Below are 25595 nucleotides of genomic sequence, written 5' to 3'. Positions count from 1 at the left end.
GGGCTTGCTACAGTGATTTCGCCGGTTATTTTGTAATTTCGGTGTTGATTTTGTCTCTTTTGTCCGATGGTGCAATTCTCCTTCCACGTCCTCTTTTGTCCGCTGCTTCAATTATCCTTGGACGCCGGTTATTTTGTAATTTCGGTGTTGATTTTGTCCTCTTTTGTGCTGGTCTCTTCGTAATTTCCCTATCAATTTTGTACCTTGTGGTCTTTAGATGTCATCTCACTTAATTATTGTTTCTTTGGTTTTGTTTGTTCCAGTTGCTACCTTTCATTCTCTAATGCAGCACGAATTTTTAGGGCTATACAAATCTATATATATTATTGCATCCTATTTGTGTGCCTTTATCTATATATATATATATATATATATATATTCATTTTCTCCAAAATATATATATCAACAAAAATAATGATTTTCTGAAAAAATATATATATTGACAAAAATTTTGTGCATATCTAATAAATATAAATCAATTGTGCCACTTTGTATTAGCTTCCACTAATACGACCAATTGTTTTTAAAAATATAGGATAATTTTCCTCTTTATTATCTATTTATTTTTCAACAAACTTCCCATTCTTTTATATCCTTTCCATAGACTTTTCTGCTGCAACAATGCACACTTACTCATCCTAACTATCCAAATTATGAAAATATCATCATCCTATAATACATAAACTACCAACACCCAAAGTACAATAAATTATAACACTCTCAATGCAATTCTCCACCTAATTTCCCATCCTATCAACTTTAAAAAATTAATATATATTCCATTAATTTAAATAATATTTACTTATCACTAAATTAAAATAAAAAACAAAATTTTTTGAAACCAATATTATCCATCAAATCTGTAGATCGTATTAATTTTAAAAACACAATACAAATCACACCAATTTTACTATATCTATTTATAAATAAATCAATCCAATCTATCACTTCTCTATCCACTATTCCAACTCTATTATGATACAAAATACTCTAAATCTATGTTATTAAATAAATTTTACATTAACCTAAGTACACTCTCAAATTAGGATATATATATAAAAAAAACACATGTTTTTTGCTTTCCTATTCATAATCTATTTCTTGCACAAACATCTTCTTCATAAATAAACCATCAGTTAGCACTCTTACACTAGATACAATAAATACCAATTTCACATCGCTCTACATTTACATATACTATCTCATATTTGCTTAATCTACAATCACTACTCTAATATTTAACAAAATAATAACCCTCTATTTATGATTCTTTCTATTTTATTTTATATTCTTCATCACCCAACAACCCTATAATATGGGCACCCGCGATAGCCGCGGGGTCCAATGCCTAGTTAGTTATTAAAGGTTGAGCTGAGAAGCCAATGATCAATTATTGAAAGATCTTTAGCATTCTACGGGGACTAGCAGGATCGCCTTCAAAGTTCAATCTTCTGTCAAAATCCCTCAACCATTCTTTTTCTTAAACCAAAAGAATATATTTGTAGTAAAACAGAAAAGGCCGCTTGGATATGGATTTAGCGGCATTTGGAAACTTTTTTTTAATAATTTTTAAGCACAGTTTTCAATCACATGCGTTTCACCTTTCAAACTATACCTGGCAATTGGGTGGGTTAGACGGATTTTTGACGGGTTGATATTGGGCTTTTATTTAAATGGATTATATCCAATCCGTCCAACTTTAAATTGGATTAATTTTGGATTATGTCATATTGAATCATCTCAAACTCATAATCCAAATATGGCCAAATTAATTAATTAATATATTTTGATACATAAATTCTCTCAAATATATTTTTATGTACAAAAAAAAATTTCACGCACATAAACACATTTTCACACACTAAAATAATTTTTGTCCAAGTTGGATATAGCATGAAAAAATGGTATACCAATATACAATTTTCCAAGTCTTGTTACTTGATTTAGCATTTGCCATACCAAACATATTTATAATATCATAAAAGATCCAATCACACCTTAATTAAACTGAAATTTTGATGAGAGAGATATAATTCTTAACAAATTAGTTCAAATATCACTATCCAAATCATTTGAAAATTTTTGAGAAAATTAACACAACATTAAAACAGGTCCAATGACAACTCAATCATTCACCAGTCACCAATAAAGCACATTCTAATGCCTTTGGTCCTACATTTTTCTAAAAATTTTAAGTGATAAAAATTTAAAAAAATGATAAAATAAAGGAGAAGATGTCCTACTTTATATAACTATAGATGAAAAGTTAATCTATGATCCACTTTATAACCATTCTCTATTTTTCGAGTACTCAGTTTTGGATTTTAACTTTAGAATTTGGTATTGACATTTCATTCAATATAGCAATATTGATAAAGGTACATATTAAATCATAACATATAATGGAATCCGTTGTTCTTTACCAGTATTGTTTTTTCAAACAAACTAGAGTATTGTTATGTGACAAAGGGATTATTACATCCAATGTTTTAAAATCCGGACTGTCAATTGAACCGGTGAGGTGAAAGGGTCGAGATTCAACCGGGTCGGACCGATTCAATCTCGGTTCAATTAATTTTTTTTTTAAAATAATTTATATAAAGATATATATACATGCATAAAATAAGACATGCAATGGACTAATTTAAAACTTTATATGATGAAAAGTTCACTATTTTTGAATAATTTTGATTTTCAAAAATAAAAATTTTAAATTATAAGTTTAAATAAATAAATTTCATCTCAATTTCAATTATATCTACCAAAAAAAATCTTAAATCCAACCCAAAAAAATCACAATATTTTGAAATTATACAAAATTCACGTCTATGAGAATTTGATATTGTGAACTTAAATTTTAATTTACGTCTTTAAGATTTAAAGATTGTAATTTAAAAAAAAAAGTTTGGAGTTCGAAAGAAGTTAAGAGGATTGAAAATAGAAATGCAAACTTGATAAGAAACAAAAAATAAGATAAAAGTGAGTGGTTGTGACATTAAATAATTTGGGTTAAAGAAAAATAATTCTTTTTTAACTTTTTCCAATTTAATGGGCAAAAACAAAATTAAAAGATAGAAGAAAACATCAATAAATTAAAACTAATGAGGTTTGATTAAAAATTCAGTGACAAAAGAAAGGATGAAAGAGAAAGAAAGAGTTGAAGATTAAAAAGAATGAGTCATAAGAGAATGGGATTTTAAAAGAAAAATGGAAAAATGAAATATAGATGTTTGTTTTATATAAATAAGTAATAAAAAAAAAGCAAATAAGATGTGATGGCGCAATGATTACTACATTGGTCTTCTATTGCAAAGGTTTTGAGTTCGAATCTTGATAGAAGTATTTTGCAAAAAGTTTAAAAAAAAAAAACGGTTCAACATGGTTCACCGGTTTTCACGGTTTTGACCGGTTCTTTGGCAAAGTCAACCAAAGCATAGAATCGGGCTGGTGCCGTGATCGGTTCGCGATCCAATCGGTCGAACCGTCCAATCCGGTCCGATTTTCAAAATATTGATTACATCAGGAACTGTTTTTAGTGAATCCATGGTTCTTAATTGATATCGATATGTGACAAGGGGATTATATTAGGAGCTGTTTTGATATTATTTGCTGCCAAACAAGACAAGAAATTTTGGGCTAGTTCAAGTTGCCGAAGGAAACGAGAGTTGTATTACTTGAATTCTTTTTTTTTTTAAATTTAGGTTGGGTAATGGGTGCTCAATACAAATGTTCAAACCGTTCAAAATATATTTGAATTTTTATTATCCAACCAAAAATTGATCCAACACCCAAATTACCCAACCTAACCTCTCAAATTAGTGGGTGAATTGGATGGATTATTGGATTTTGGGCATAATTGCCGGCTATATTTCAAACCACCAATCATTAATCACAACCAAAAAAAAAAAAAAGAAAAGACCCGATCTCGTGCTGCCGTAGAACGGTAGTAATAGTAGTAGGGCGAGGAGGTGAAGGTGTAGCCACAACGGAGTTGTTGTTGTTGGGCGGGATGGGGCCGGGTTGGTTGATACGGAAGGCAGTGAAGACCAGAAAACCTTAACTTAGGAATTGCAGGATAAATGGAGCAGCAATTCGAAAGTTCAAGATGCTATTGTATTGATGGAAGAATTTTCTTGTTACAATCCAGAATGAGTTCACTCTCCTTATTGCTTCTGTTTTAAGCTATCATTAAGTCGGTTTAGATCCTTTAACTAACTAACCAATTGACAGCTCATACAACTTAACCAACTCACAATTGCTTAACCAGCTCCGGTAACTACCGTAACCAGAAATTGTATATATCATTGGTCTTTGCCGGTCGGAATTTGGAAAATGGTAGGACCTGAACGCCCCCAGTTCGTTCTGTTTGGCTCATCCATCGTACAGTTTTCTTACAGCCAAGACGGTTTTGGTGCAATCCTCACTGACATCTATGCTCGCAAGGTACATCCCTCTTCTTCTCCGTCTTTCCCCCGTTTTGGAGCAATTGTTTTGTTTCCCTTCTTGGTAGGCGCCTCTAATCGTGCAAGATTTCTTGATTTTTGTTTTTTCTTGGTCATTATTCATTAGTAATTTGACTTGCTTTCGCAATTTCAATTCCAAGTCAAGGTCAAATCTGCACGACGATACCCCTGTTGGAAACTTAGAATCATATTTCTGTTGTTTTCTTCTACCCTGCAAACGGTAAACATAAATTATCATTTTGAGGATTTAGCTTTCTTGTTAGCATATCTGTACGAGCGTCATTTCAACGCCGATTTGGTCGCTACTTTCCAGTTTCCACCCTAAGACGATGACTTTTTAGTGCTGGGTGCCGCGTACCTTCCTCCCTTGGACATGTATGCACTTGCAGTTTACGAATATTTCCGCCTAGTAATACCATTGGTCTTAGTTTTCCTCGTTAGTTATCATCAGATTAGGCCCCCTTATCTGTTTGACTGAATAATTACAGGTATAAAGAGTGAGAGATATTGAGACAAAAATTATTTGCTTGAGTAAAAGGGACCTTGTACAATGATACCCCTTTGACTAATTTCCCCAGGAACTAGGAATTTGCACATAATTTCATTCCACTTTCAGCTAGGTAGCTACAGAGAGAGCCCAGCAAATATTTGTGTACCATGGTTGTTGACTAACGTTGTTCATGATACTATAGCTGAGTTTTCTCCTTGCCAATTTCTTTTGACCTACATTTTCTCTCTGTGTAAACTGTTGGGGGCAGGCTGATATATTATTGAGAGGATATGCTGGTTGGAACTCTCGGGGTGCTCTTCAAGTCCTGGAACAAGTTTTCCCCAAGGTACATTCTCTTTAGTATTTCATCAGAATCCAATGTTCCTCGTCAACATATTCAAGAACTATTTCACCTTTCAGTAAACTTATCCTTGAAGTTGTTTTCCTCTAGCATGCAGCCGTGCAGCCTTCTCTAGTTATAGTTTATTTTGGCGGTAATGATTCAATGAGACCTGACCCAAGTGGTCAAGGACCTCATGTTCCTCTTGCAGAATATGTGGAGAATATGAAGAAAATTGCCTTTCATCTTAAGGTGACTTTTTTGGGAGAAAGCTGTTTTAAATACTTATTTTGCATTGGACTGACCTGATACCTGAATTGTCAATCACTGGTAACGTATGTTCATGGCAGCTGTTTGTTCTGCCCTACTACGCTCACTTCCGCGTTTCAGAGCGCTTGCTTTATCTTGTATTTGCATCTAGTTCTGTGAACGTGAACCTCAAGAACAAATCCAATTATTCTGGGCCTCCTTTAACTTTTCAATTATTTTCTGGCTTTCCGACTGACTAATGTTCCTTTGGCAGTCTCTTTCGGACAAGACTCGTGTACTCTTCCTTAGCACCCCTCCTGTGAATGAGGCTCAAATTTGTGAATTTTTTGGGTAAGGAAATGTTAATTTTCAGTGAATTTTAGTGGTTTATGAGGAACATTATCAATTTGAAGTGTTTGAATGGTTTTCCTTAGTCGAACATGTGATCAGCTTTGTCGAACAAATGAATCCTGCCGAATATATTCAGAAGCCTGCATAAAATTGTGTCGAGAGTTGGATATTAAGGTTGTTGATCTCTGGACTGCACTTCAACAGAGGGATAATTGGCTGGATGTCTGTTTTGTGTAAGTATGCGTCTCTGCGTGAATTCTTGATCCTTCTGTTGTTTTTTCTAATCAAGCTTTTCATGTGGTCAAGCTCCAGATCATGCTTTTTAAATCAGTCCTCAGCCTGATAAAGACTTTGGTTATGTATAGCATTTCTCTCATCAATTCCCTGTTTTTCTATTCAATGCATCATGTTTTGTAAAATTGTGCCGTAAGGATTATGGACCTATCTCTACCACCAAGAAGAGTGAAATTATAATGGCAGTAACTCATGAACACATATGTTAAAACTGAAAAAAGGGTCATGTCCATAAGTTTGATGATAGATGTATTCTCTCCTGATGTCTACTTCTCCGTTTGAATAGAAAATTGTATGGGAAAGTGAAGTGAAAAAAAAGTGAGGTAAAAGAAAATGTAAATGAGTTTCCCATACACATTTGGTTACTAAGAAAAATATTGAGAAAATATAGGGAGTTAGTGAGAGTTAGTAGCAGTTATTGCAACTTTTGCTGGTAACCAGCTATTTTACTTCAAAATCCTACAAATTTTACAAGGCACAAAATGCAGTCAAGTGCAAGATAATTTTTTAACATTTTTGCCGTCCAAACGTGCTTGGGGGAAAAAATAACTGACTTTCCTTCACTTTCCCATGCTTTTCCGTGCTAACAAACACTATCTAAAGATTTACATGCTGATGCGACTGGTTTGGCTGGTATAAAGTAATAGGATCACCAACAACGAAAGCCAGAGAGAAAAACATATAGGTATTGCTAGAATTCAGGTGAAAAACTGTGTCAAGGGAGTTTCACTAGAGCTGTTTTTCAAATTGAGATGCTTGTTTTGTTGACTTAATTCCGTTCCCTTTCTTCAGGGATGGAATTCATCTGTCATGTGAAGCAAGCAAGATTGTGGTGAAGGAGATATTGAAGGTTCTCAAAGAGGCTCAATGGGAGCCAGGCCTGCACTGGAAGTCATTGCCAACTGAATTTTCTGAGGACTCACCTTATGATGTCATTGGTCCAGGTGGTGACACGAAAAATGTTGCTGACCTCAACCTTCACTGGCAGATTCAGTGGGAGTAAGGAGAAAGTAGTCTGTTGGTTCCCTGTTCAACCCCCTGCCATGAAAGCCTTGAGACAGGATTGTTTTGTATCATTTTCTGCCATTTATGTCAACCCTTTGGTTGTATTATATTCTACTTGGAAGTCTCGAATGATCAATTGACTCGACAGAAAACCAATTAACTTTTGCCATCTGGGAATGATCCACCCTATAATCTTCCAATGACAAAATCACTTCTTGCTTGCCATATCTGCTAAAAGAGAACTGGAGCAGATTATGAGATCCTTTTACTGGAGCATCCGCAAACCATGGATGCAGGTAATATCTATTCCTGGATGGTATATAGATTCTATTCCATTCATTCCAAAGGGCAAGCAATATTAATCTCTGAATGGTTATAGATTCTTATCTATGTCAAAATGTGTTCAAAATGTATCGACTATGAACGTCAGAACTTTTACTCCAAACAAATTGCATCCTAAAGTTGTCAGCTCGTCCCAAATCCCACGAAACCTCTCCACACTGCCATGAATTCAGACGAACAATTTGCAGTCGCACTTCCCAATTATACTTTTGCCTAACGTGAAAGCTTGCATTCAGCATTTAGAATCCACTAAGAATGAAAACGCACTTGAGCTTTAGTCTACTTTCAGTAACATGATGAATATTTTGAGTTTTCTTTGGAGGAAGTTGCCGTGAGGTGCATTGAATTGCTATCGAAGTGATTTGAACTTCATCTCAACGTGTAAAATAAATCACAGAACCGTAAAATTTCAATTCAATAGAAAATCTAAAGTTGCAGAATCAAATTATCCAAATTAAAAGCATCCAACCTCGTTTGCAGGCTTTACAACATAATGTTTAATCCATCAAAGCATCTGTTACTTGAGGTCGAAGAGGAAACGAAAAGATGTGACAATCTGATTAGTGTTGACTACAAATGATTCGTTCTCGTTGACCATATGATACATCATGTATAACTGTAAGCAGCCCCCCACCCGCAACAAACTACACAAGCTAGTGTGTAACTTAATCAAACCAACAATACATACAAAAAGTGCAAAACCAGTCAAGCAGCAGTATCGCTACAGCAACCAAATTCGACCATGGATGATGCCCGTCTGCTCAGGAAGAAGAGATAAAACAAAACGACACGTGCATATCCGAATATCAAACTGCTCTTACAATGTCCAAACTCAAGCTCCAAAAGGTCCATTGTTGGAAGCATGCACTTTGAGGAAATGAATAATTTAAGACGACAGCTGGAACCTGCCACTGGGCTTCTTTCTTCTCCAACCCTGGCCAGGTACAAAAGCATGCAGAACTACGTTCAAGGTGCAGCCTTCAAAAGCCAAGAATGTAGGAGAGAAAAGGCAGGGCACTTACAAAAGCTAAGTAGTACACAAAGGTCAGCCCAGCTAGAACAATGAATGCAATTTGAAAAACGTTGTACCTGCACAAGTATAGACGTGATTAACAGCTTCTGAAATATATAAAATATAATTAATTGCAAGAATAGAAAGGCAGCTGGAACCAACTTGTATAGATATTTAATTCCCCGAAGTGATTGCAATGTGTGACCAAATATTTCTTGAGCTGCAGTAGCTTGAGCATAGTATGCAAACGCAGTCGCACAGAACTGAATTACACTGCAATAATGATGACCAAAGTAGTCACAACCAAATTCCGAAATCAGACATTAGAAGCTGCAGGTGCCACTCCTCGTTATTCTATCATTACCTATTCTTACTGATCTCCATGAGCACATGGCATTGAAGCATAAAAAGAGAACAGTGCAAACCTGATAGAGCAAAGGAGGATGAGGCCAACATTGAAAAGAAACGAGTTCATGAGTGTAGCTCCCCACCTGTAGAGATTTGGAGCAACCATCATGAGCTGCAGGAAACCAGCTCTGGAGGAAAGGGGTAGGGGAGCAATGGATAAAATTGCTGGGAAAAAAAGATTGAGATGCCAAAAGTCGTTACTTCATAGGATGAATTGTAATAAAAACTAATCTCAGGCCAAGCATCATGGCACCAGCAATCACTGCAAGTAGTAGATAGAAGCAGAAGAATGCAAATGCTGCCGTACCCAAAAGACCTAAGTAGCAGCAGCATTGGATATCATGTCAGTTAAGAACTAATCAATCAGATGGCAATGTACAAAAATATGTAGAAGTCTAAAAAAGTACCCCAAACGTCATCCAATTTGATGAAAACTTCATTCAGGAATGCAGAAAGTGGAGGCCTAATCAACAAATATATAATGATATGTGCAACCCAAGCAACTGAAACAATCAACCTGTCAGAAGAGAGCAAAAAATTACAGGTCACAAAAAATAGTCCATCCACCTGATAAAATGGCGTAACTACAGGAGAAAGTATAATAGTATAGAAACCCCATATCAGTGAACAATGCCAGGGCAACAGGTCATGAAGAAGGAGAACCTCATAGAAATTGAAAGCCTGAAAGCCACCCAAAACTTGTTCCTTCCATCATAATGCTGTAACAATCAAATTTACCTTTTCTTCAGGTTTGGGAGGAAATCTAAAGGGCAAGGCAATTCAAGCAGATTAGGTACGGAGCTTGGGCAGGACTGGGGAATACACAATGACAACCGTGTAAGTAAAACAGTGTTCCCATGACTTTCCATGTACAATATACCATGACTTTACTATTGGGAGGCTATCATGTTTATATGGCATAGCCTAAAATGTAAAACCATGCCAACACCCAAAATGCGACACTAAAAACCATACAAGAGAGGACAAAGGCCAAAAAATAAACAAGGGATGACCAATTTCGTTAAGCACTTCAGGCTAAGGGAAAATATTAAATTATGAAAATACTTCAGCTTTACATGTATGGTACAAATAATTTCATCTACTCGTATCATTACAGTACATGTCTGTAATTACATGTGATTTATACAATGATGAGAAAATCTAATATAGTGCCCAAGGATATGACACATTACAGCACATGAATATCTCAAAGCAACAAAGTTAGGGCACCAAAGAGTGCAAGTTTGTACACCAATCAAAAAGGGCACAAGGATATGATATATAGCATAAGACTTCCCCAACAAGGATAGGAACAAAATATCAATCAATTTAATGTGCTCACAGCTAATGCCAATAAGTCTTACTCTCAATAGCAGGCTATCCATCTTCTTACCTTCTGCTTCCTTTAAAAAAAGCTTAATTAAGTAGATTTTGGTTCAGGGCAGCCTAAATGTAAAACTTCTACACTCAATTAGTCCTAAGCTCTGTTCCCTAAGATGTTTGACAATGCGGATAACTCTCATTAAAAGGCCCAACAATGTCCAGGTTATAGCTAAAATGTGTTACTTAGAAAACAAAGTCAAAAAGGGCAAATGAGTCTTCCTTTGGGCAAAAGTAGCTTTTTAAGATACTAATAAAGGGTAAAGCTTATTCGGGAATAACTGTCATGTAACTATTTTATGCAGTAAAGCTGCAGAAAGCCTGAAGGCACAACAACATAGCATAAAGTAAAATCACACTTCAGTAGAACAACTTGAAAAAACAAAAAAATAAGGCATACCCTAAGATTCCCAACACAAATTTGGCCAAGTAGCCAAGAACGGTCATGGCCCAAGCAGCCTCAGCCTAAAAAAGATTTAACATGAATTAAATGTGTGAGAGAGAGAGAATAAACGCGACACACTTCTATTAGTTACAAAGAACGAGTTGATCACCTTTTCACCTTGAGGGTACATCTCCTCTAAAGCCTTGACATCATCTTCCAGAAGTAGTAATTCCTGGAGAATTAAGTATGCAAAACGAATATCCTTAATGATAATACAAAGACAAATATTCAAGCGCACATCAACATCATAATATAATAAGTATGGGAAGAGAAAAATGCAGAGAAGAGATCAAATAAATATCATGTCCCCATTGACACTAGCTATCAAACACAAAAGCACACTTACATAAATTAAAAGTGAAAAAACCATGTACCCAAACTTCAGATAAAAAGGCTTACCAAATGATTAGCTCCATAGTTGGAGTTACCATTTAGGTAATGCACGTATATTTACAAAAACTCTGGAATATTACTATCCAAGAAGTACGAGATTCCAAGGAGGATTCAGTGGTGAAAGCAATGATAACCACTGTGGACACAAATGTAACACCTTCTGATCATGCCAACTGTGGTTAATGCATTATGAAAACCACTCGATATTTTTAAAACAAGGGTCTCATTCATTTAATCCTAAAGGGTTGAACATGTAAAAAGTCATGTAAACATATTTTCTCATTCTATCTCTCAACTAGATTTACATGTTCCTGCACCATGATTTGAAAAATCTCCTCCCCCGGCCGTATAAATCTAAGCATTTCTAACTGAAATGCCGCTGAAGCCGTAGTGTGTTGCCTTAGGTGATTCTAAATTTATTTCATAAAGGTGAATAAGAACCAAAATATTCCCAGTCATAACCTACTGTTTTCAGATAAGTCATAATATCAACGAGTCTACTTGTTCAATGCTAGTTCTTTTGCATTATACAAACACAGAGAATAAGCCACAACACATATGAATACAATAAAATTCAAAAAGGAAGATATTTGCGCACACGCACCATAGACGGAAAAAAAAAGCTTTTTAAAGAACACAAGATTTTTGTTGTCCTGGCAGCTTAAATACAATATCCACCTAAACAATAATTGAGAAAGTAAGAAAAACAAAATAAAAACAGCTCGTGACAACTGCAACTGTTTTCTGCCAAGAAGACGAGATGGGTTTCAGATGAAGTAGAGAGACAGTGCATACCTTTTCTACAGCCTTGACATTTTTACGCCATTTCCTTCCCTTGCTGCCACTCCTTTCTTCCTGATGAAGTGCGTCAGCCGCCTTCTTCATTTCTCTTGCTTTCTTACCTAGTTCAGTTGCTTCCTAAGTGACATTAATCACCATCACAAAACAATGAATTCATTACTTTTCTTTAGAACCAAACTTTCTCACTTCAGCAACACTAAACATTTTGTGAAAAGCACCAAGTACCTTGATATACTGTGAGCGAGTGATAACTGCCTTTGGACGTCTAATAAAGGAGAATATCAGTCCCAGTGGGAGACAGGCTATTCCAACCCCTCCAAAAATCTGAAGAGCAGCATGAGACATTAGGGCACAAAAAATAACTAGAATACTCGTCTCAATCCAACTGTTACATCTTCTTTCTTTGCAGACAATGTTCAACCAGTAAACTAGTTAATTGCTTATGACCATAAATGAGCATTCAAATATTACAAAAGAAAAAAACAACAAGAGTCAATAGGTTGTTAACATAGCACCATGACAATTTAAAAGGATGACTCCACATAAAACAAAGTAGGAGCAACTCCAACCCCCCCCCCCCCAAAAAAAAAACCAATAAAATGGAAAGTCAAATCCCAAAAATTTCATTCAGTGCACTGAGTCACAAAGAAATCATGGTATTAAACATTTCGAGAGACAAGTACCGTAAAAAGTACAGATCCGACTATTGTTGCCAAAGCAACAACATATTCTGGGAAGGTAGCGCGCATGCTCCATGTGGTCTCAGATGAAGGACTTGCAGAATATGCAGAACACTGAAATTGAGATAATCTAATATTAGGAACTGAATGGAATTAGTGATATCAAAAATGCAATAAGGCCTGCATAGTTTTGACGTTGACATTAGGAGATTGATTATCATAAAGTACCAGCCCCGTCCACTCTAAGTGGACCAGATGAAGCCACAACAGCATATTCATGTTCTAAATAATTTGTGAGAGGCAGGCCACAAAAAAAATTATATAATCGAAATTCACATTTTGAACAATAATATGTATAAACCAGAAACAAGTCAGCCTAGTCTTTATCAATTATTAACGTAAATTTTGAAAGATGGTTCAACACAAACACTGATTGGTGAACACCTTTAAAAAATGTATTAAATAGTAAAAGCTGTTACTGTGGCTCCATCTACACAGCTTATGTTAATCATTTGTCATGCTCCAAACTTAGAAGCCCAAGATTTCTCACAAAGTTCAATCAACCATTGTACACTAACGCCTATTTCACAATTATAATAAGCAAAACCAATAAAAATTAAAAAAATAAATATGTTTGCTCACCTGGCGTACACCATTTCCTACACATGGTTGACCACTAGAGAAGTCCCATGAACTTGGAAATGAAGCTGTGCCCGAGGAGAGGTGTCTGACCGTGAAATCCACCTTTCCAACCAGTCCTAGTAGTGAAAAGGACGCATATAAAGTAGAGGGATAAGAAACACAAAACAGCTCAATTAAAAGAAACAATTTTTCTTAAAGTAAATAGAGAAGCAATCTTGTTTAATTTCCAGAAGCCATGTCAAAGAGAACTCTGCTTCCTAGTCCAAAAGAGCTAGAGTGGATAAAGGATTATTAGGTCAAAATAAGCAAATACAGAGTGGACAATATACAGCTACATAAGCTCTGTAGTGCTCCAAACCGAACAATGCTATTTTGGGCAAGGGTTTATCATTAAATATGGGGAAAAAGCGGCTGATTTCTCAAAATTTAGTTCAATCAGTTCGCCTAGAAATTATGTGCCCATTACATTGTCTTTGAGGACAACATTCTATGCTATCTTGCAAATTATATCCTTTCTTGTGAGTTCAATATATTTACAATAGATCACAGTAAAAAAGCATTTTAAGCTTTGATGGAAAAAAAGCTATTTAGAAAAAAAATCCACCACAACTAACCATATAAAATGCCAAGCACCAGGGCACAAACGATCGCAGTAGTTATCACCCACCATAATGCACTTTTAATCCTCTTGCCCACACTCCTGCACCAACAAAAATGATTAAAAGCTCCTTATAGAATGCACCATTGCATAGCATTCGTGCTATTAAAAAATAGTATCAAAAGAAGAAACAAAATAAAAAAGGAAAAAGAAACGGAAACCTTAGGCGATGTACTTACTTATCCTGGTCGCCTTCATAATAAAACATAGCGAAAGGAATAACGAAGAAAACCAAAATCGCATCAGCGATGTAGACTGCAAGCCAGAGATCCTTCATCGGTAGCGTGAGTTTACACGCGCCATTATAAATAGCGTGGCGACATGCCTGCCGGTTAGCCACATCGGCAGGCAGCATGAGAATGGAGATGGCGGCAATGGAGAGGCCCAAAACGACAACAAATTTTGGGAAATAAGCCTGGTTGACGTCATCGGGATGCTGATAATTAATTAGCAGGTAAATGTTGAAGATGAACACCAAAACACAGACAACTATTGCCACAATCACCAGCGCCAAATTGAAATCTCCCATTCTTGCTGGTTGAGAGAGTCCTCTCTCTCTCTCTCCAATTCTTTTAATTGAATCAATACGATGCTGATTGATTCAAATTGAAACGGTAGGGTTTTTCTATATAAATTTCAGGGAAGGCAAGCGGATCTGGTTCTTGATGAGATTTTTCCCTCTCTTTTTTCCTTCTGTCTTTCTGTTCAAGAGAAAGAAGAAAAGGGGAAGGGCTTGGAAGAGAGGGGCCGGGTGGGAGGGGTGTTGGGGGAATGGTAGTGGTCCGGTGCCGGTTTGATTTGAGGAAACGGGGGTGAGTGGGTTCGACGGGGGAGTGAAATTACCAATTTGGACGCTAAGAATACGGTTATCAAGAGGAATATCTGGTCAATCACGCGGTAGTCCTGGAGGTTGTAATGGGTAATAGGCTTTGTAACGGAGACAGCTTTTCGAGCAGCCTGGCCAACTGAGGCTTTTCGGTTCTCAACGAGTAGTATTTTATATGCTTGTAGGATTGCTCGTTGGCTCCGCTCGGCCGGTGAATCACCACCGGTCTAGTGTAGAGGGGAACTGACTGACTGAGGAGGTTAAAGGGCTTTTACTCTACATTGGGAGGGGACCGAAGGAGATCAAAGGAAATCCGATGAATTACTCAACATTAGGGGAAAGTAAATCTAAAGAGACCGAGGGAAATCCAATGAATCATCCCAATTCCACTGATAAAACATTTTAAAGAAAGTCTAGATATTAAAATGCAGAGCAATCTGATCTCTCAACCTACACTCAAGTAAAATTTTAAAACTTTTTTTGTGGCCAACTACTTCTAGTTGGTTCCATGATTGAGAACTAAGGAAGTGGTAACTAGCAATGATGATCAAGAATGGAGTATCGTGGTTAATGATTTCAGTTTCAATTTTGGTTGGTTTATTGAATTGGTTACTCTAATTTTTTATCAAGTTACCAAGTAAACTATTTACTTCTTTAATTTGTTTTCTTTTTTTTTTGTAACAATTAATTCCCTCCTTTTTTTTATTTCATGTATAGTATGATTTCTTATTTGTAGTCAATATCAACAAATTTAATAATAACTTACCTTATACAAATTTGTATAAACTCATACTTCTTTAGTTTTTAACTAACTACTCATTTGGCTGTTAACTACCACAAAAATTTTAAATGAAGGATCAAGAGTTCAACCCTTATCTTTCATCACTTACTACTAATAGTGATTTCTCCAATTCAAACATGTTTGTAGTGCATACCCATTTGGTTCAATAGTGATTCATTTTCCATTGATTTTCTCCGGTCTAGTTGAGCCCTTTCTTACATAGCTTCCACCAATTTTTCTTGACCTAGTTGAGTTTTCCTTTAGATAGGTTAATGTAGGAAAAGAAATAAGAGTAGACGTAGTGTAAAAAAATATTGATTGACAAATAAAAAAACTCATATCTTTTTTTTAAATCATATTCAATCATGTTCTTAATTCCTATTATTGGTTTGATTATTATAAACATATAGACTAAGGGCGGACGCCCAGGATCCACGTCGGACGTGGTCGTCCTCCACGTGGCTCCATGGGATTGGTTGGATGGTGACATGGCGTGCAGTGATTGGTGCAAGTTTGGTTCCCTTGAACATGTCCTGCACATGACCTTTTTTGCTCTTTCTTTCATTCTTTCGTGCATTGGTCTTCAGACTCTTCACTGGAAAGCTCCACCAACCCCAACCACTCCAGACGTCTTCTCCCATTTGTTTCTCCTTTTCCTTTCTTAATCAATCAATCATCTATGCCTTTTGCTAGAAGCTATGGACTTGAGATGACCACTCAGTCCTATCCATTCTTTAGTCTTTCTCTGTCATACATTACCCGTTGTGCATTCCTGAAGTTGTGGTCAATATGAGATATGTGAAGAGATTCCCATGAAATTCAACTTTCCTATTCTCTTCTTTTCTTCCATCCCCCTTTTGTTACGGGAGAATAAATGGTGAAAAAATCAGTTGAGCAGAAAAAAATGTTTTGATTAAAATAAAATAAAGGAAAGAGGAAAAAGTGTTGATTCTTCTAATTCCTCCACTTTCTTATGCCCGAGTTCTTTTGTGCTTTTTTTTGCTTTCTGAAGAAACCGTGCTGTGGTTTTTTTTTTTTGTTTTTTCCCAATAGAGCGAGGAATCAATGATAAAGGAGCCATCTTTTTCAGGTTTAAGGTTATGTTTAAGAGTTTTTATCAATGATATTTAAATCAATAGCCTATTGTTGTTTTTTTGCTTGAACTATTTTTACTTATCGGTAGCCTTCTTGATTTTCAAGTTTAGAAGAGATTTTTTCAGTTTTTTGGGACAAAAACAGCTTGGATGAGTTTTCAGGAAAAAACAGCTTGGACTATTGTTATCTAAGCGCTTTTGCTTCATTGTCTTTTTTTTTTTTATGCTGTTTTAGACATTTATTTTTTAGAAGTTTGGGTTATAGTTTAGAGTAATTTCTGTGTCTTGTAGTTTTGTTACATCTCTACTTGCTTCAGTTTTGTTCTTGACATGTGCAGGTGCTGGCTAATACGAGGAGAGAATGTGGGCTGCATAATGTGACATGCAAAGTATGGAATGGTTTTTTATTTGATAGTAGTAGATTTTAACTCGCTAGCTTATATGACGCATCTTCAGTTCTTCACAGATAAATGATGCATTGCATACTTAGTTTCTATATTCAAGACCATAATCTGAAGCCACATTTGACTAGAGCCCAATAAACTTATAATTGGTCATATTTATATGTATTGCAAGGTGTTAGGACTTACATGGGGTGTTTGGGATGAACAGATATTCACCCTGTGCCCAAATATTATCCTTGGAGCTGATGTCCTATATGAAACAAGTGGTAGGTTTGTCCCTATTTTTCTCTTCCCAATATGGTGACTTTTTCTGTTTTGTTTCACATATCACTTAACTGGAAAGATGTTTTTACCACGCATGCACTTTGAAGCATTTGATTATCTTTTTGCTACTGTGGCATTTCTGCTCCAGAATTCTTCCTCTTTGGTTTTTATAACAGCTTACTACAACAAAAGGTGATTATGGATTTTCAATTCCTGATCTTTTCTTGGCTGAAGGACATTTGGTAACCACGCTTGGGTGTATCACAGGTTTATGTTAATTTTTTATTTCTCTTTTTACTGTAAACAGTGGGCATCACCTGATTGAGTTCTTGATGGTTAAATAGGAATTGAAGTGCATGAAACTTCTAGATGGATTTTCATTCATGCCAGCTGACAAGGCATTTGGATTGAGTGGGAATATACAGTTGGTAGACAATTTTGGATAATGACAAACTCAATTAGCAAATGATCGTGATGCTTATTGAGAAAAATGGTAAGATGTAATATATTTTTTCTCTTTGCTCTCTCTCTCTCTCTCTCTCTCTCTCTCTCTCTTTTGCCTTCTTGAATGACTATTAAAATACATGGGTTGGGGATGACATTAACATGTTACACTATCTGTTCCCCCCTTGTTTTTATTTATTGCTTCACTTCTGGAATTAAACTAAGCTTGATGCTGAATTGAACTGTGGACCATAAACAATTGTTTTGGTTTTTGTAATTTTTTTATGTCCTGTAACAAGACCACTGCAATCCTGTATGCACCAATAACTTGTTTGTAGCATCAAAATTATATGAGCTTATTATCTTCTATTCAGAAGTGTGGAAAAAGGTTAACTTCCTAAAACTGGATTAAGTGCATTTGTACTGAGATCTGATCAATCAGTTTGGATGTTCATGCCCAAGGAAATTTTGGACAATTTTACATTTCCATTTATGAGCAACACGTGGGCAAATAATGTATGTCAAGACCTCCAATTCTGCTTTCAAGTAAAATTAGTGGTTAAATTTTCATGAAGGCTTTTCATTTATCTCTTTTCATTTATTGAACCCCAAAAATTCTGTATAACAGAGTATCCAAATAGGACTACCATTTGCAGGAGTGGAAATAGACTGCTTTAACATTTAAATCTGTAAATAATGGTGATGTGGCGCGAATTGATTGGTTAACAAATGTGCTTGTTGCACCTTACCCTTCCTCTGGGCACAGTCGTCGTCCCGTCTTCCTCCGAGATTTGGACTATTTTGTGATTATTGTGGTTGATTTTATAAGTGGCATTTTTCAGGCAAGCTGAGTTAGAGGCTGAAAGATTTAGGATTGCTGTTACAGCTGAAGCTCAGAGCATTTTTTATGCTCTATCCAAAACGTAAGTTTTTATGTTTGTCATTTCTTTATTGCTGTTTCTTGATCTTCTATTACCGGTTTGACTTTCTTAATATGATTTTTCAGTATATTTTATGAATTTTTTCTTTTCTCTTGTATTGGTTGAAAATATTAGTTTTTTGCAGTCTTGACTAATTATTTCTATTTTGTGATAAGTAAGTTCTGGTAATGCAAAAAGCAGATTTTTGCATGAACTAGATGACATATTATTTCAAGAATTAACTGTGGTTATACAGCTCCAAGTGTCTATCGTCATAAAAAAATCTTTACTAATCAAAATAATTGTTTCCAGTAAAAGATCATAGATTTTGAGTAGATAGTATTGCTTCCATTTAAAGGTACTATCAAGTTTGAGATTCTTAGTTTCATAAAGTTCATTGGGCTATTCGAATAGCTTAGCCTTGAGCATCAGATGCATCAAACAACTCCATTTCAGAAGTAGTGCTAGATGCAGAATTGGAGAGCAAAACTGATGAACAATCTTATTCCTGTGTTGAATCTCCTTTTTAATTCTTCAAGTGCCATTGTGCACTATATGAATGTTGTATGCAAAACAAATCTATCCATCATGTCTAAATTCACGAGAAGACTAACATATTTCTTCTTGCTACCTTCTTGCCAACACCACTAAGGGAGATGCCAGAAGATGGTTAAGGCCTTTTTTAGTGAAACTGAAAGAAAAGGGTCAAAAATATATACTGATACAATAGCTGTTACATGATTCTAGAAAATGCAGCATTTAAACTAAGATCATGTGTACGAAATATTATCAGTTTATTTTGCCGTGGCTGATTATTATATTGGGGAACATAGCAACCTCACTGACAAAACAAGGGAGAGTTGTTCTTGCAATTCTTTAGCTATACTGTTTTGATTCCACTGCAGTTATTCTTCATGCTTATTTAGGAGCTTTTCTGGGGAGTATAAACAATCAAGTTTCCTGAATCAAAACTTCTGTATTATATCCTAATTCCTCGTCCGATTTGCCACCAGTTTTGTTAAGAAGAATTGGATTTCTAAAGGAAGTGTTTTTTCTTCCAACTCTTAATACGGGAGACGAGAAAATGATTGCTGGTATTGCTTGCTTGATGTCAGAAATTGGTCAGACAGTAAGTGTTCGAAGTTCTTTTTTCAATAGGAGTTTTCCTTCTTCATGGCTTGCTTCTTATAGAATCTTGATTCCAATTTAGATTTCATAAAATCATAGAGTGGTACTAATGCTCGTCTGATGTGGCCTAAACTGGTTTTTTCTGATATGATGTATCCTATGCACCATCTTTGATTTTGAAAGCAAGTCCTGAGGCAGTAATACTCATGGATGCTCTGTTGAGGTTAGATCCTGAACATTTGACAATGATGTGCTTAAGGAGATAATGTGTATCATAGCCAGAGGTCATAATTTGATGCATTAGCCTTAAAATGCTAACTTAAGCTCTCTGCATTTCTCCTGCTCATCAACATTATAATTTTTTTGGGAAATCAAAACTGTCTTAGTAATTAAGGATGAAACAACTAGATTGGCAAACAATTACATCATTGGAGTATGAATGTTGAGGATGTTTGACCATATGAGCCTATTTCAGTAGATTTAAGGTACTGTACATCTCCCTTGTGGCATGCAAAGTGCATACTTACGTAATTCCACTGCAAAATGTCCCTTGTTTGATGTTAACTTATAATGTTCTGATTTTTTATCTATGCGTGCAGTTGTGCTACTTTTCCACGTGAATATTAGGAAATTGCTGACTGAATCTTGCAGTTCTGGTAGAAATAGTTCTTTGTTTTCCTATCTTTCTTATCATTGCCTTTTCCCAGTGTTAGTTCCCTGATTCCTGATGGCTCCGATATGGCTAAAGCTGGGTTCACAGTTTACTTTATGAATTAATTATATCTCATGCAAATTCAGCCTTTTGTTCTCTTTACATGTCAGGTCAAGTCTTGCAGGTTGCATTCTTGGGCATGATTTGAGTGGTGGAGGAGATAGAAAGAATATACAAGAAGTATTTCTCCCTGCTCACTCAGCTTTACTTGATGATCTTCTCTTGCAGGCACAAGTTTGCTTCATTTGTTTCCACTTTCGTTGGATGCAGATATTTGGTTTGTCCATTTTTGTGTGAGTCTTAGTTCTATTGGTTTATGCAAACATGCTTAAAGTATGTGCAGTGAAGGAATATATTGAAGAGAACATTGTACAAACATGCTTAGATCATTCAAAGTTGAAGAATAAGTTGGAATAATATATTAGTACCTGTTACACTTGAGCTGGAGAATAATCTTAGTGGGTAAAAGTAGTTTATCTTTTTCCAGGGGTGGTAGTTGCTTACAAGATTCATGGTCACTGTGTATGCTTTTAAAAGCAAGTCTAGAGGCCTGTTCATCCTTGGCTAAGTTGTTAGATGATTGAAGGTTTATCCTATTAGTGAAGACATGGAAAAGTTGAAATATTAGTGCTTCCGTTGTAATTGTTACAGAATCTTTACTATGTTGCAATACATGTGTGACCTTTTCATCCGTTGTACGCTTCCCTGCAAATTGGAAAATAGGCCAGTAGTGGAGAAAGAGTCCATATGTCAGTTCATTTTTGGTCATATTAATATTTTGAGAAAATAGTGTATGTGGGAATAATTTTGTTTTCAAATACATGTATTGCAAGATTCTTTCCTTTTCCTCATTTTTTGTCTGGATTATGATTAATTTGGAGTCTTTTGGACAGGTGAACGATTCTATGTTTATTGATGATGGAGAAGCTATTGATCTGCCTGATGGCCTTGTTCAATTTTGGATGAATTTGGTGGAACTTTTCGTTGATATCTATCAAATTTTTGGCTCTGCTGCATTCAGGCTATCTCGAGCTACTGTGTTCAGCATTATAACTTCATACTTTTTGGATGCTTTTCTAGGCGTTGATCAGCTCAGCTTCAACAACCTAAGCATTCAAGACTAAAATTGAACTTGTTTGATTTTCATATTTAGAATGCCTGTAGAACTAGAACCTCTTTCGGATGACTATTCAATATTTATAACAAAATTGTATTGCTCAAAAAATTTTACTCTGTTTAGTATTTCACTAATTTTCATTCTCACCAACATTACTAGCTAAACATTAACTGGGCATGTATTCCATCGTGCACAGCGCGGTGTCACCACCTAGTTTAGTGCTATTTGGACAAAGCATGTCACTATTTATTTCCCACTCTAGTAAGTTGTTGAGTTAGTTGTATTTTCTCAAATAAAAATTTTATCTTTTTCCATGTGAAAAAAATTGTGTTTGCTTATATTTCTCGGAGGATTTTATTATTTATCTATTTTATAACAATAAATTACAACCTTTTTTTGCTCCTTGTTATAGTAAATTTCAAAAATATATTAATTACATATTTTATATGCATTTTTATAATTGATGCCTTGATGTATTTTTTGTTAATTTTTCCCTAGTTTAATTATCTATAATCACATTCTCTATCCTTATTATTGGATTGGTAATTTTTTATAATTATTAAAATTTGGAAAAACTTTTATTTTTCCCTATTATTCTATACTTTTCTTATTTATAGAAATGTATTAATTCTCTACTTTATATATGGTTACATTGATTATTTGTTGCTATTACTAAAATATGGACAATATTGTAAACTAAAATAAACTACTATAGTATGAATGGAGATATTAGAGGAAAAGTAGAACAATGGAGAATGATATTCTAATGATTCCAACTAATACAAAGATTTTCCAAAGAGTGTCAATGTACCTCTATATATAGGTACTACAAGATTAAAGGTATATCAATTCTATTAAACACCCACTACTACAAGAATATGAAAAAATTTATGAAACGATTTTCCCACTACATGAATAGATTATGGATTGTAACTTCTATACATAATATAATCATAAATCAAGAATTAATTATCTTGGGAATACAAATGGACATCCATACTTTTAATTGTTTCATAATACTCTCGCTTGGATGTCTATTACACAAAGAATATGGCTCGTTAAAACCTTACCATGGAAAAATTCATCGAGACAAAAACTCTAGTGAAGGAAAAAGAGTACACTATTCTTGTGTATTAATTTCTCCCCATGATGTAAATATTATTTGAGATCTTTTAATCGTCGCATTCCAATATTCTTCGCCAATGACGCTGAGATATGGTACTTCAGGATCAAATATCTTTTCATCTTCCTATAGCGATCTAAAAGGATCCTTATTAAGATATAATGATCTGACAACCATTGGAATACTTAATATATGTGCCTTATCCATATAAAACCGTTTTAATACCTTTCGAGTATATGCAGTTTGGTGGATAAAAATTTCATTTTTCAAATGCTTAATTTGTAAATCAATGCATAATTTTGTCTTTCCAAAATCTTTGATCTCAAATTCTTTTTTTAAATATTCAACACTATTTTGAATTTCTTTAGGAGTTCCAATCAAATTTAGATCATCAACATATACAGCAATTATCACAAAATTTGATCCATTTTTCTTGATAAAAACACATGGATATATTGGATCATTGTATAATCTTCTTTAGTTAGACATTTATTGAGGCGATTATACCACATACGTCCAGATTATTTGAACCCATAAAAAAAATTTTATAATTTAATAGAATAAATATCTTTAGAATTTGATTTGCATGCTTCAGGCATGTTGAATCCTTTGGGAATTCTTATATAAATATCATTTGTAAAATTTTCATATAAATATGCAATAACAATGTCCATTAAACGTATCTTTAGTTTTTCATGTATTGCAAAACTCACAAGATATCTAAATGTGATAGCATCCATTGCAGGTGAATACGTTTCATCATAATCAAATTCAAACCTTTGTGAAAATTTTTAACCTACTAGCTTTACACCTTTAGGTGTTTGGACTATAAGTCTAAAAACTTTTCTTTTAATCAATAAATCTAATTTAGATTGGATCGCATCTTTCCACTTTGCCCAATCATTTCTATACCGACATTCATCAACTGATCTAGATTTATGATTCTCATCAACTTCTATAATATCAAGTGCTACATTTCATTAGGTTTCAATTAAATTTTCTATGATTTCATTCTCTTCAGGAGTTGGTTTTTCGGGAATGACCTCTTCAAGAGATTGAATTTTTTCATGACATTTATTTAATTTTCGGAATTATTCGAAATCAATTTATACTTTATTTAGGTAGGCCGGTATTAAATTTATTTGTAGCACTTGTGTATGTCCTTCAGGAATATCAATTTTAACCAGAGTATTTTCTACAGGAATAGTTGATTTAATGACTCTTCTGGAGTCGATAAATATAACTTTCTACAAGAAAAATTTCTTGAACTTCTAGTTTACATTATTTTGTATGAGGATCGAGTAAATTCAATTTTTCAAGTGATTTCCTTTCGGTTAATTTTTTCCTCCCCTTAATGTCGGGAATCGTAGTTCATCAGAATAAATAAATCATTCAATAGATCACCCATCAATATTTCACAATATTTAATCGTAAAAGGTGATTCATACCCTACATAAATTTTAAATTTTTTTAGAGTCATATATAATATAAAGGGGATATGTATAAATATTTGTCGGCTCTCAAATATTTTCACTTTTGCCAAATCAAATGAGAATGAAGACAACTATATCGATAACAATTTCTCTTTCGAATGATTATTATGATACAATTAACATTTATCTCATTTGATTTCTAAACATGATCTTTATTATTGTTTCATTTAGTGTCTCAATTTGATATCCATTTTGTCGGATATTCATATTCAATAAATTTTTTGAGACATTGTAAAAAGTTGTGTTTTATTTATGATAAACTTTTCTATTATAGGAAAAAATATAGTAGTTACTTTTCTGGAGTTTTCAATCATTTAAACACTACAACTGAGTGTGTTTGTCTCTTCCATTGGAATATAGTGTATATAGTAGCACTTATTAATGAGATACATATCAGTGTCACCATAATTCTTATGGGACAAATTTCATCTCCATAATCCTTTGATCTCAAATATTTAACATCAATTTCTTTTTCAGGAAGAAAAGTTAATTAAATCAATTATCATACATCTTCAGGATGTTTAAAGAAATTGTTCACGTGAAAATGATATTATAATTTTAATTCGTCAAATGTATTTCGGGACATTTATCTTCAGGATTCTTACTTTATTGTCCTTATCATTATTATCCCACTTCAAGTGGTAATTTTTTCTCTTGTCATGATAAAATATATATTTATCAAAATCATAGTCATAGCAGCAATCATAACTATAAATTGAAATTTAGTCACACTCACTTCTAGAAATGGACTAGAATTAGCATGCAATAAGTACAAAATACTTCTCAAATTTTCTCTCAATATTGCTACTACAAGAGCATATTTGAGAAATATGTAGAAAATATTATTTTCAACTAAAAAATAATTCTAAACATAGCAGAATTATGTACTTGTAGCCATAAGTAAATTTATCATACCAGACTTTGAAATAATGACCATCTTCTGGTGGTCAAATATTTTCGTTAAAGAACGATCATTTTCAGGTGATCGAATCTTTTTCTTTAAATATTTCAAAGGACAAGTAGATCCTCAAATATAATTGATTTTCTATAATAGCATCTCCAAAATTCATTGCATCAGAATATAAGTATTTATAACAAATAATTCTAAAGATAAATAAGTAGAATTAAAAGGAGAAATATTATCTCAAAGATGTCAAACAGTATATATTTGTGTTTAATGATTGCTCAGCAATAGAAACTTGTATTTTTTCGATAATTCAAATGTTAGCCATAAGAAATTGAAATAAATTTATGTGTCAAAAATTTACCTCAATAAGTAGACAGAAGTTACCGAAAAAATACGGGCAGAATCTCTTGTTTCACTTTTACTCAAGAT

The 25595-nt window shown here is 34.4% G+C and overlaps 2 protein-coding genes and 2 long non-coding RNA genes across 6 annotated transcripts; 3 read left to right on the top strand and 1 right to left on the bottom strand.

Moving 5' to 3' along the window:
* Positions 1-3580: 3580 nt before the first annotated feature.
* Positions 3581-7361, top strand: LOC113694106 (GDSL esterase/lipase WDL1). Of its 2 annotated transcripts, XM_027212956.2 has the most exons (6): positions 3583-4443; positions 5222-5299; positions 5405-5545; positions 5817-5893; positions 5977-6126; positions 6980-7361. In XM_027212956.2, exons 1-6 carry the CDS (start codon positions 4333-4335, stop codon positions 7188-7190), a joined length of 768 nt encoding a protein of 255 aa, XP_027068757.1. In that variant the 5' UTR covers positions 3583-4332; the 3' UTR covers positions 7191-7361. The 2 variants fall into 2 exon arrangements, with proteins under 2 accessions (XP_071907968.1, XP_027068757.1); XM_072051867.1 differs by lacking the exon at positions 5405-5545 and having other exon boundaries at positions 3581-4443.
* Positions 7362-7947: 586 nt separating this feature from the next.
* LOC113692823 (LIMR family protein At5g01460) lies at positions 7948-14696 on the bottom strand. The gene is made up of 14 exons (XM_027211397.2): positions 14133-14696; positions 13910-13995; positions 13296-13411; positions 12657-12767; positions 12199-12297; positions 11968-12090; positions 10889-10951; positions 10735-10799; positions 9362-9471; positions 9156-9270; positions 8972-9037; positions 8709-8819; positions 8557-8623; positions 7948-8468 (listed from the first exon to the last, which is right to left on the bottom strand). The coding sequence occupies exons 1-14, from the start codon at positions 14480-14482 to the stop codon at positions 8421-8423; spliced, it is 1530 nt and encodes a 509-aa protein (XP_027067198.1). The 5' UTR covers positions 14483-14696; the 3' UTR covers positions 7948-8420.
* Positions 14697-16037: 1341 nt separating this feature from the next.
* Positions 16038-18791, top strand: LOC140007942 (uncharacterized). The gene is made up of 6 exons (XR_011815376.1): positions 16038-16650; positions 16993-17043; positions 17231-17324; positions 17499-17589; positions 17667-17815; positions 18609-18791. It is a non-coding gene; the product is annotated as an uncharacterized lncRNA (long non-coding RNA).
* Positions 18792-18935: 144 nt separating this feature from the next.
* Positions 18936-21734, top strand: LOC113694311 (uncharacterized). 2 transcript variants are annotated; one of them, XR_011815375.1, is made up of 3 exons: positions 18936-20470; positions 20637-20706; positions 21420-21734. It is a non-coding gene; the product is annotated as an uncharacterized lncRNA (long non-coding RNA). The 2 variants fall into 2 exon arrangements; XR_011815374.1 differs by lacking the exon at positions 18936-20470 and having other exon boundaries at positions 20478-20706.
* The last annotated feature ends 3861 nt before the right edge of the window (positions 21735-25595 follow it).

The sequence above is a fragment of the Coffea arabica genome, chromosome 6c (assembly GCF_036785885.1).
Source record: "Coffea arabica cultivar ET-39 chromosome 6c, Coffea Arabica ET-39 HiFi, whole genome shotgun sequence".
NCBI classification, from domain to species: domain Eukaryota; kingdom Viridiplantae; phylum Streptophyta; class Magnoliopsida; order Gentianales; family Rubiaceae; genus Coffea; species Coffea arabica.
The sequence above is the reverse complement of the archived record's forward strand: the minus strand, read 5'-3'. Positions and strand labels throughout refer to the sequence as shown.

Bases quoted from the DNA above. Each gene is read 5' to 3' on its own strand.
- LOC113694106 (XM_027212956.2), top strand. From the start codon at position 4,333: ATGGTAGGACCTGAACGCCCCCAGTTCGTTCTGTTTGGCTCATCCATC. The intron at 4,444-5,221 runs GTACATCCCTCT...TGTTGGGGGCAG, and splicing joins CTGACATCTATGCTCGCAAG to GCTGATATATTATTGAGAGG. The intron at 5,546-5,816 runs GTGACTTTTTTG...TTCCTTTGGCAG, and splicing joins AAATTGCCTTTCATCTTAAG to TCTCTTTCGGACAAGACTCG.
- LOC113692823 (XM_027211397.2), bottom strand. From the start codon at position 14,482: ATGGGAGATTTCAATTTGGCGCTGGTGATTGTGGCAATAGTTGTCTGT. The intron at 8,624-8,708 runs GTTGGTTCCAGC...ATACTTGTGCAG, and splicing joins GGAATTAAATATCTATACAA to GTACAACGTTTTTCAAATTG. The intron at 8,469-8,556 runs GTAAGTGCCCTG...GTACCTGGCCAG, and splicing joins TTGTGTACTACTTAGCTTTT to GGTTGGAGAAGAAAGAAGCC.